The 11,454-nt window shown below is 57.5% G+C and overlaps 1 protein-coding gene across 1 annotated transcript; it reads left to right on the top strand.

Annotated features, from left to right (window-relative positions):
* Window positions 1-1,194: 1,194 nt before the first annotated feature.
* LOC133347418 (uncharacterized PE-PGRS family protein PE_PGRS54-like) lies at window positions 1,195-3,501 on the top strand (the record flags this gene model as incomplete). The annotated part of the gene is made up of 3 exons (XM_061559661.1): window positions 1,195-2,570; window positions 2,644-3,015; window positions 3,054-3,501. Coding segments are annotated over 3 exons (2,196 nt in total), but the record flags the coding sequence as incomplete, so codon positions are not given.
* Window positions 3,502-11,454: the final 7,953 nt, after the last annotated feature.

The raw sequence follows: 11,454 nt of genomic DNA on the forward strand, positions 1-11,454 counted from the left end.
CACGTGTGTGCACATGCACGTGTGTGTACACGCACGTGTGTGTACATGCATGTATGTGTGTATATACATGCATGTATGTGGGTACATACACACACGTGTGTGCACATGCACGTGTGTGTACACGCACGTGTGTGTACATGCACGTGTGTGTACATGCATGCGTGTACATGCATGTATGTGTACATGCACGTGTGTGTACATGCATGTACACGCGCACACACATGCATGTACACACACACGTGCATGTACACACGCACACAACATGCACGTGTGTGTGCGTACGTATACATGCACATGTGTGTGTACATGCACGTGTGTGTATACGTGTACATGCATGCGTGCACGACGTTCAGTAGTACTTGGTGCGATGTTGTAAACATCACCACTGGGGAGACAAAGGCGGTCGGGCATGGTTCTGCTACGGGCATTCATAGGTGCTACTCGCGATCAACACTTTCCCCGCCAGCCTGTTGAATTCTCTGCCGGGGATATTTGTATTTGTCTCTGCGTATGTACAAGTCTCTGATACATCTGCACGTGTTGCTTGTGTCGGTTCACGGTGTACGGGTCTTGTGTCAACGTGTTTGTGCACGCACGTGTACCGCGTACAGCGAACGCCAGTGGCGTTCATCTGAACCGGTTCTGGTCCTCCCCTAGGTCGACTCAGCCTTCGAGTGCGTACCTGGCGCGATGTGTCAAACATTGGACGCGAAGGCGGCCGGGCGTTGTGCTGGCCACCTACCCCCATGGCCTCACAGGTGCTACTCGCTAACAGCATACGGGGAGAAGTTCCACTTTGTCTATGTTGTCTTGTGTATATGTATAGGTGGGTGTCCGTGCATGTCTTACGTATATACTGTGTTCCACGTAAGACCTTAGTGTAAATAAAAGACACAACAATAACACTGTGTGCTTTTATCCGGGATTAGCCGAACCGCCCGTATTATGATGAGGCTGGGACATTTGCATTCGTGTTTAAAATTAATCCAGGGAGGATATAGACGACAAGAATGTTGCAGTGTGTGTGGGGGGGTGGGGGAGCGAGTGACGTAGCCGATACGAGACGGCCGCTGGCGACGGATCGACGGACATCAGGAGACGTAGCAGACAGAAGGGACAGGGGGGACCGGAGGGCGACCGGAGGGGGTCAGGAGGGGGACAGGGGGGGAGGGGGGGAAGGGGGAGGGGGGAGAGGGGAGGGGGGAGGGGGGGGGAGGAGGGGGGGGGGGAGGGGGGGAGGGGGGGGGGGGGAGGGGGGGGGGGGGAGGGGGAGGGGGGGGAGGGGGGAGGGGGAGGCAGGGGGGAGGGGAGGGGGGGGAGGAGGGGGGAGGGGGGGGAGGGGGGGGGGGGGGGAGGGGGAGGGAGGGGGGGGGGGGAGGGGGAGGGGAGGGGGGGAGGGGGGAGGGGAGGGGGGGGGGAGGGGGGGAGGGGGAGGGGGGAGGGGGGGGGGGGGGAGGGGGGAGGGGGGGGGGGGGGGGGGGGGGGGAGGGGGGGGAGGGGGGGGGAGGGGGGGGGAGGGGGGGGAAGGGGAGGGGGGGGGAGGGGGGGGAGGGGGGGGGGGGAGGGGGGGGGGAGGGGGGGGGGGGAGGGGGGGGGGAGGGGGGGGGGGGGGGGGGGGGGGAGGGGGGGGGAGGGGGGAGGGGAGGGAGGGGGGGGGGAGGGGGGGAGGGGGGGGGGGGAGGGGGGGGGAGGGAGGGGGGAGGGGGGGGGAGGGGGGGGGGGGGGGGGGGGGGGAGTGGGGGGGGGGAGGGGGGGGGGGGGGGGGAGGGGGGAGGGGAGGGGGGGGGAGGGGAGGGGGGGGGGAGGGGGGGGGGGGGGGGAGGGGGGGGGGGAGGGGGGGAGGGGGGGGGGAGGGGGGGGGGGGGAGGGGGGGGAGGGGGGGGAGGGGGGGGGGGGGAGGGGGAGGGGGGGGAGGGAGGGGGGGGGGGGGGGGGGAGGGGGGGGGGGGGGGGGGGAGGGGGGGGGGGGGGGGGAGGGGGAGGGGGGGGAGGGGGGAGGGGGGGGGAGGGGAGGGGGAGGGGGGGGAGGGGGGGGGGGGGGAGGGAGGGGAGGGGGGGAGGGGGGGGGGGGGGAGGGAGGGGGGGAGGGGGGGGGGAGGGGGGAGGGGAGGGGGGGGGAGGGAGGGGGGGGGGAGGGGGGAGGGGGGGGAGGGGGGGGGGAGGGGGGGGGAGGGGGGGGGGAGGGGGGGGGGGGAGGGGGGGAGGGGGGGGGGGGGGGGGGGGGGGGGGGAGGGGGGAGGGGGGGAGGGGGGGGAGGGGAGGAGGGGGGGGGGGGGGGAGGGGGGGGGAGGGGGGGGGAGGAGGGGGGGGGAGGGGGAGGGGGGGGAGGGGGGGAGGAGGGGGAGGAGGGGGAGGGGGGGGAGGGGAGGGGGGAGGGGGGGGGAGGGGGGGGAGGGAGGGGAGGGGGGAGAGGGGGGGGGGGGGGGGGAGAGGGGGGAGGAGGGGGGAGGGGGAGGGGGGGGGGGGGGAGGGGGGGGAGGGGGGGAGGGGGGGGGGGAGGGGGGGGGGAGGGAGGGGGGGGGGGGGGAGGAGGGGGGGAGGAGGGGGAGGGAGGGGGGGGGGGGGGGAGGAGTGGGGGGAGAGGATGGGGGGGAGGGGGGGGGGGGGGGGAGGGGGAGGAGGAGGGGGAGGGGAGGGGGGGGAGGGGGAGGGGGGGGGGGGAGGGGGGGGGGGGGGAGGGGGGAGGAGGGGGGAGGGGGGGAGGGGGGGGAGGGGGAGGGGGGGGAGGGGGAGGAGGGGGGGAGGAGGAGGGGGAGGAGGGGGGGGGAGGGGGGGGAGGAGGGGAGGGAGGGGGAGGGGAGGGGGGAGGGGGGGGAGGGGAGGGGGGGAGGGGAGGAGGGGAGGGGAGGAGGGGGGGGGGGGGAGGGGAGGGGGGGGGGGGGGAGGGGGGGGAGGGGGGAGGGGGGGGAGGAGGGGAGGGGGGGAGGGGGAGGGGGGGGGGGGGAGGGAGGGGGGAGGGGGGGGAGGGGAGGGGGGAGGGGGGAGGGGGGGGGGAGGGGGGGGGAGGGGGGAGGGGGGAGGGGAGGAGGGGGAGGGGGGGGGGGAGGGGGGGGAGGGGGGAGGGGGGGGAGGGGGGGAGGGGGGAGGGAGGGGGGGGGGCGGGAGGGGAGGGAGGGGGGGGGGGGGGGGGAGGGGGAGGGAGGGGGGGGGGGGGGGGGGGGAGGGGGGAGGGGGGGGGGGGGGGAGGGGGAGGGAGGGAGGGGGGGGAGGGGGAGGGGAGGGGAGGGGGGGGGGAGGGGGGGGGAGGGGGGAGGGGGGAGGGGGAGGGGGGGGGGAGGGGGGGAGGGAGGGAGGGGGGGAGGGGGGGGGGGGGGGAGGGGGGGGGGAGGGAGGGGGGGAGGGGGAGGGGGGAGGGGGGGGGAGGGGGGAGGGGGGAGGGGGGGGGGGGGGGAGGGGGGGGGGGGGGGGGGGGGGAGGGGGGGGGGGGAGGGGGGGGGAGGGGGGGGGGGGGGAGGGGGGGGGGGGGGGGGGGGGGGGGAGGGGGGGAGAGGGGGGGGGGGGGGGGGAGGGGGGGGGGAGGGAGGGAGGGGGGGGGGGACAGGAGGGGGTCAGGAGGGGGTCAGGAGGGGGGCAGGAGGGGGGACAGGAGAGGGGACAGGAGGGGGTCAGGAGGGGGGACAGGAGGGGGGCAGGAGGAGGGACAGGAGGGTGACAGGAGGGGGGACAGGAGGGGGTCAGGAGGGGGTCAGGAGGAGGGACAGGAGGGGGACAGGAGGGGGGACAGGAGGAGGGGGACAGGAGGGGGGACAGGAGGAGGGGGTCAGGAGGGGGACAGGAGGGGGACAGGAGGGGGACAGGAGAGGGACAGGAGGGGGACAGGAGGGGGACAGGAGAGGGACAGGAGGGGGACAGGAGGGGGACAGGAGGGGGACAGGAGAGGGACAGGAGGGGGACAGGAGAGGGACAGGAGAGGGACAGGAGGGGGGACAGGAGGAGGGGACAGGAGGGGGGACAGGAGGAGGGGGACAGGAGGGGGACAGGAGGGGGACAGGAGGGGGGACAGGAGGAGGGGGACAGGAGGGGGACAGGAGGGGGGACAGGAGGGGGGGGGGGGGACAGGAGGATGGACGCCCGGGCACTCATCACAGGCACTTGCGGAGAGCGCCGTTCGAAATCACCGACTGAGACCGACACTTAAACACGTCGGTCGGGAGCTCTTAAAACACCACCCTGGAGGGAAGGTACCACCGCATCATTCTTCAAAATCAACTCGACACATTCGTCAACACCGCAACCTCATACTACTGAAGGGGGGCTCCGCCCTGTTTCAAGGTTATCGGCCAGTACATGATCCGGTATTCGTCTGCTCAAGCTGCGGTCAGCGTAGCCTCCCCACGCTGGCTCCACGTTGCTCATGACGATGCCCAAAGTGCAACGGCCCCATGATTTGCCCAGAGGGCCCGACGGGTGACCGCCACGGGATGGGCAGGCTGCCTCTGACCTGCGTTCGTCTGCTGTGCCCGCTCGTGACCGGAGAGAGCTCCAACGCAGATGATTTCTGTGGGGCACTGCAGATGGCGCATTCGGGAAAGGCGGTGGCATTTGGATGTGGGTGCGCTGCCTATGCTAGAGCGGTTAACATTGGTCGAGAATGTTTATAAAGCGCTTCTCGTCTTATGCTACAAACTAGGACGGCCCGTACATTTACGTGGGGTATAACTCTGAGGTTGGAGGAGAGGGGGGGAGGAGGTGACGTCATCACGTAGGTGTGCGCGGTGACGTCGTCACGCGTGTCCGCCCCCGCGCCAGCCAGCCAGCCAGCCAAACTTGTTTTTAGTGAACGAAACTATTTTTGTAAAAATTTGCCAGGCATGGCCCACTGAGCTATACAGCTCCTTTTCAGAAGCGAGCTGGTCTTGATCCACGAAGTGGCTTATCACGTGGAAATGTACAGCTGCCAACTACTCTAAACGCATGAGATTGTCTGATAATGGTAAATGATGCACTGCTGTTAATCGGTTTGCTCCCACTTCCGATGAATGTTTTTTAAATATGACCGAGAACCGGTTCTTCTACAACGGACAATAAGAGACGGCTGTAATTTTCTTTTTAATAATCCTGTACTCGGAGTACTAAAGGTTATCTGAAATTTTACGTGCTAAAATGCCAATATAATTTGCATTGCGAGGTTTTTTTTTATATTCTCTAGGATTTATAGAAGATTGTTCCGATATAATTCAATTAATGGGAACACAAATGGAAAACTTAGCGAAAATGTCACTTAACTATGTCCGTCTCCTGTATTCGTTACTCCCACTTGTTCATTGTCGCTTTAAAGTATGTCTTCCGAACTTCTTCCTCCGTTTCAAGTCAACTCGATGTTTATTTGTAAACAGAAAACAAATCACGTGGGGCTAGTCACCCAGCGAGCTTCGGTGGCAACGGCCTGCAGCTGCGACCAACCGAGTTATCATTGGGATGGTAAGGAGCCCAGCCAGCAGCGAGCAATGATTGCTTGCAGTAATAGGATGATATCTGCAACACCTAAACGGGTACCTAGAGCGTAACATCACGTCCTTTCGTTATCACCTTAAAACAACTACACTTAATTTCCCGTTGAAAATAAAAAAACCACTCAGACCTCACATACTCAACTGCAGCCGTAGTCGCTCCTCCCGGTGCATGAGTGGAGGTTTTCATAACTTACCAGAGAGACGGCGTCTCTGTGCCACACTGCGCTGACGCTGGTTTTGATCTCCTCTGTGAGTCTGTGTTTCTCCCCTGCATCCACTGCATGCATTTGCCGTGGCTCCCGCCCACCAAACGTAGAGAATCACTCAGAGCTCTTCTCCCATCGTACTGCGAGCAGAAGCGACCTGGCCACAAATGATCGCTCAACGAAGTGGTTTATCACGTGCACATTTAAAGCAGCCAAATACTCTAAACGCATGTTTCCAAATGTGGAGGGGAAAAAAGCCGGAGGACCCGGAGAAATATCCACGCGACCATGGAGAGAGAGAGACAGAGAGAGACTCACAATCTCCAAATATTTAACCCACGACCTCCTGCATACCAGGTGAGGGCGTTAACATCTCGCCACCGTGGCGCACCAACCTACATGTGCTCTAGCAACATCCCAAGTGTCTTGATCATTATCCTGCGTAAATTTAAGAGTACACTACAGTTCATGGCTGCAAACAAGACTCTAATTGCAAACGAAGCTAATTTGTTTTTCACACTTGAGTGCCTTGACTGTGCTCCTCTGTTCCGGACATCTGACTCAACTCCATTCACCGTTTACGCTACTGCACCAATTGTCACATCTGATCCACGTAAAGCTTCCTTGATCCTCGACTCGTTAACCACTGACGTCATTTATGGGCAGGCCTGGGTAAAGCGGCTTCAACCATTCCACGTTCCCCTTGGTGCGTGTGATAACAGAGATTCCCTCTGTTTCCTGAACTTCTCAACGTATTTTTGAGCACGTCGCTTGAGAAGCCCTCCCCACGTGTGTCTCCAGCGGAATTCCCATCTGCTACACAGATATGAAGGGAAGCCGCGCAATGATCGAGCGCAGAGTTGACTCTCTTCGGTGCATCACGTTCTGTATGCGGGCTCCCTCGTTATGAGAATCTCGACTGCTGAATCTGCAACTTGCCACGGAGAGGTGGGGCCTTAACATAACCCATCCAAAACATTCACACGCAAACCTGCACACACATTCATGCACATATACACTGTCACAATCACACCCTCTCCCACCCACCACCCACATACATTCAAAGACAAAGACAAAGACACATATCTCCCGCATAACTCTAATAGGCTGTTGGGGCAAGTGCTGTTAGCGAGCACCTATGAAGGCCGGAATGGTACACGAGGGGGTGGGTGGCCAGCACCACGCCCGACCGCCTTTGTCTCCCCAGTGGCGATGTTTACACACCCCACCAAGTAATAATTTGAGGCTGAGTCGACCTAGGGGAGGCCCAGGACCGGTTCAGATAATCGTCACTGGTGTTAGCCGTGAGCGGGAATCGAACCCGGGTCGCCAGGTTCATAGCACAGCGCGCTAACCGCTACACTACCGCTCCCCTAACTCACATACACACACCCACTCACATACACACAGACTCAGACCATCCCCAACACCCACATACAATAATATATACACCCACCATGGGACACACCAAAATAAGCAGCACTCATTACTGGAGCCCACGTGTCGTTCATCGAGGATGAGCTATGTTTATCTTTGTTGCCATTAAATCTTTCACAAAACACGTTGGAAACTAATCCATATAAATCGTCCTGAGAGACACGTGGCAAGGAGTTAACGTATTTCTTTTAAATACATTTTCCTCCACAAGATCATCTTCATCATCATCATCATCAATGAATCACATTTGTTATCAATCATCACGATCAATTAAAGTATTATCATAAATACAAAATACAATAAATACGGAAATATATAATCATAGATATCCATCATTAAAGAATCATCGATATTAATCTGCCTGGAATATTAGACATTAACTAAATAATAATGTAGAGGATCATCATTACCGAAACCTTGTCATTCATCAAAGGCTCGTCTTCACGGTAAGTCATCCATATAAACATTGTCATAGCAGTCAATCCTATAGAGTCAAACCGACATAATCACTACCATCATCAGAAACACTCACTCATACGCATCGCACACCATGCGTACACATAAACCTACCTACTCGCGCAGACATTCCTTCCTTATTCGATGGACTGACTGTAGGGGACAATTACTGTTTGAGATCACCTGACAGGACTGACACGGCACACATGGATATACCAATGCATAGGTATACTCCCAAAAACTCACGTACACGAACGCACGAATACGCACACATGCACACGCATGCACTCACCCACAACAAAGTACTCTCACTCGCGCATCGATCCGCGCGTTCCCACTTACGCACAAACTCACCACAACAATATACTCTTACACGCTCACACAACAACAACAGCAATATCCACCACTCGCAGATTAAGTGTCGGTGACGTCAACAAAGCATCGATTTGAAGCTTTCGTGACTGCAGGGATTCATCTTCTTGGTTCTTTCGGTAAAGTCACGTAGAAGGGAAGTAATAAAATAATAAAAATAAAACATAATAAATAATTCTCACGACGTTTCGGCCACAACGCAAGCAGGACGGCTGCTTGCGTTGTGGCCGAAACGTCGTGAGAATTATTTTATTATGTTTTATTATTTTATTATTTTATTACTTCCCTTCTACGTGACTTTACCGAAATAACCAAGAAGAAGGTCAACAAAGCACTTTTGCCAGGCCAAGAGCAATAAGTATCGGAAGACTTGCTGGCAAGAGGTCACGGGTCATGCTCTGGTGTTATGGGTTAACCCATGTGAAAGAACAACTGCATCACTTACGCTCCCCACTGTATCTACTCGCATTATTTTCACCACCCGGCGCTCTGCTCATTGTTTGGTGAGCGTCTATTTTCCACCTCTCATTGCAGCTGGAGGGTGACTTGCCTCAAACTGCCCAGTGGCGTCTTTTGTGAGCCCCTTCCATAGACGCCGATCTTAACACCGCAGGTATCAGTCAGCAGAGTTGTGTGGACTCCCCTATAGCCTATTGCATGCCCGATCGGACCCTTCTATACGGCCATATGGAAGCTGGTTTGGGCATGCGGTGGTTAGACTTGGGGGGATACGTGATCCAGCCAATGCATCTTTTCCTGGCGGAGGAGCCCAATAATGGGAATGTGTCAAGCCATTGCATACATCTGTGAGCTCCTGACAAACCCCAGCTTGGTTAATCCTGAGATTGATCGTAGGCAGGCAAGCTTGAATATTGCACAGGTGCCTCTGTGCCCGCTTAACGAAATATAATTAGAAATGTAATCCACTCACACACACACCTATAACCACACTCATAAAACAACACATACGCCCACATGCATTCATACAATTACACACTCATCCAGTCACCGACAAAACCACACTCCACTCACACACACATACACCGGCAACAATCACACATCAACATACGCCGTTCGCCACTGAGTGTCGCTGACGTCACCACGGCGCTTGTGCCAGGCTAGGTGACTATGACCCACACACACTCCCCAACAAAAGCTGAAACACAAATGCGCACACATTTCTACCCGCACACACACACATACACAACAAGAACAAACGTTTCTAGAGTCAGTAGAGGCTGTTGGAGCAAGTGGTGTTAGCGAACACCAACATTAAGGCCGACAAAAACGGATTGTGTGGCAAGCACGACTTTTGTCTCCCCAGCGTTAGTTCTTACCCCAATGCACGAAGTAGTACACTGATTTAAGGCTGAGGCCACCTAGGAAGAGGTCTAGGCACGGTTCATGCATCACTCGCCACTGATGTTAGCCGTGGCCCGTAATCGAATGAAGGCAAAGTGGGAGTTCAAATTAAGTTCAGAGCGCTAACCGCAGCACCTACAACTCACCGTTCAGCAACACACGCACCTCCCTCCTCCCTGTACGTGGATTTATCCATGATCCTGTTTTTGTTCATAATCCCATCTCTTATTCAAATGAGGAGCGTTAATCTGGTGATACTTCGAGGTTGGGCCACGGCAAAGGCCGCGACGCCTCGTAGGAGCGAGCCCATAGGTTGGGCACCCGACCCCCATCGGGGTCAATAATCAGTTGCCAGAACTCGGAGGCTCCAGGTCCGAGTTCTCGATTTCTCTGTGGCAATGCAAGGAAGGGGTGGGCACGTAACGACCCGCACGTTCGAACACCCACGCGAGTTCTAACACCCACGCGAGTTCTAACACCCACGCGCGTTCTAACACCCACACGTGTTCTAACACCCACGCGTGTTCTAACACCCACGCGTGTTCTAACACCCACGCGTGTGCTAACACCCACGCACGTTCTAACACCCACACGTGTTCTAACACCCACACGTGTTCTAACACCCACGCGTGTGCTAACAACCACGCGCGTTCTAACACCCACACGTGTTCTAACAACCACGCGCGTTCTAACACCCACGCGTGTTCTAACAACCACGCGCGTTCTAACACCCACGCGGGCGCGTGCATCGCGCAGGTAAAGGTTTAGTAATAAGCACACAATTTTTGTCGAGAAAGATTAAAAAAAGCGTTGGAATTCTTGCCCAGAAATGGTACAGACGTGGGTACTGCTGTTGATTGCGCTGTGTGGTGCATTCAATTATTGTGTTGATGGGCTGTGGGGTGAGTTTATAAGTGGTTTTGGTGAACTGTGCGGTGAGTTTCACAGCGACTTGTTTAGGGTTGTGTGGTTTTTTTGTGGAGAATACGAAACATGGCCTCACAAGGGGGTCATCGTCACAAGGTGATCAACGGAAGCATGCAGCAGCATGAAGCCTTGTGGCTCTCGGAAAGCACTCAGCTTGTCTACCAGCAGACGGAGCAAACATTTTCGACTGAAGTAGAATTATTATGCAGTGTATTAACACTGTACACATCCACACACAAACTGTACTACAAATACTGTGCACAGATCCCCCGTGCCAAGGCCGTAGCCATGGAGTCAACATTGGGGGGACCAAATCTTCCAAGGGGTCTGGGAGTCCCCCCCCCGAAAAAAAATCTAAATTTGACAACTCATTTCCTGCCATTTCCTGGCTAAAATGTGAAAAAATTCACTAACACATGGGATGGACTTTTGTTTTTTACAATAATGTCTAATAGTGTATTGTATTACATTGCTCTGTTTTTCTTTTTTCATCTTTTCTTGTTTCATTGTAAAGGCAGAGATGAGGGATTAATAAAGTACAACCATAACCACAATCATATGAACAGAAATCCATGCATTGTTAAATGAAGAAAAGTCCAGATATTGTGGCTAAGGTTGAGCAAATTGTTTGTATTTACATATTTACAAGTTTGCTCTGCTCTCCTCTCCTCTGCAGCCAATGCCAAGTGTTTTTGACTTGACATTCTTCAAGCAAAGGATCCAAAGGCCCTTTTGCGCTTATCGTTGACACCGATAAAAAGACTGGCATATTCCTTCAAGGTTCAGTCAGTCCAGTTTATCCTGGTGCACGTGACACATGGCCACATTATTCAGCCTTGTTTGACTCAAGGCTGAATAATGTTTGACTCTAAGCCATGTCTTAAGCCTCCTCAGGGCACTAAAACTCCTCTCAGCCTCTACGGAGGAGGCAGGGACGACCAGCAGAGTTCTTACTAAAGCTTCCACCTGACTGAAGAGACCTCTCACCTCTGGCACCATTTCGCTAATAATGCTAGCAACATCTAAGCTCGTTTGAGACGTGTAATTAGCCCCAAACATGGCCAGCTGCACCTGCAGTCGTCTTGAATTCAATTCAGGAGACTCGTCTACCAACCTTGTCCGTGTCTCCGCGTAGCAGCACATTTTCAAGCTGCTGCAGCTTATGGAATCCAGCTTGATCAAACTCTGTCTATGAATTGAGTATTCACTGTGTCCAAGGCGTTGTAGAACTGGGCTCTGTAC

This window comes from Lethenteron reissneri, chromosome 26 (genome assembly GCF_015708825.2).
Source record: "Lethenteron reissneri isolate LAM-NWPU_2019-01 chromosome 26, ASM1570882v1, whole genome shotgun sequence".
In the NCBI taxonomy this organism is placed as follows: domain Eukaryota; kingdom Metazoa; phylum Chordata; class Hyperoartia; order Petromyzontiformes; family Petromyzontidae; genus Lethenteron; species Lethenteron reissneri.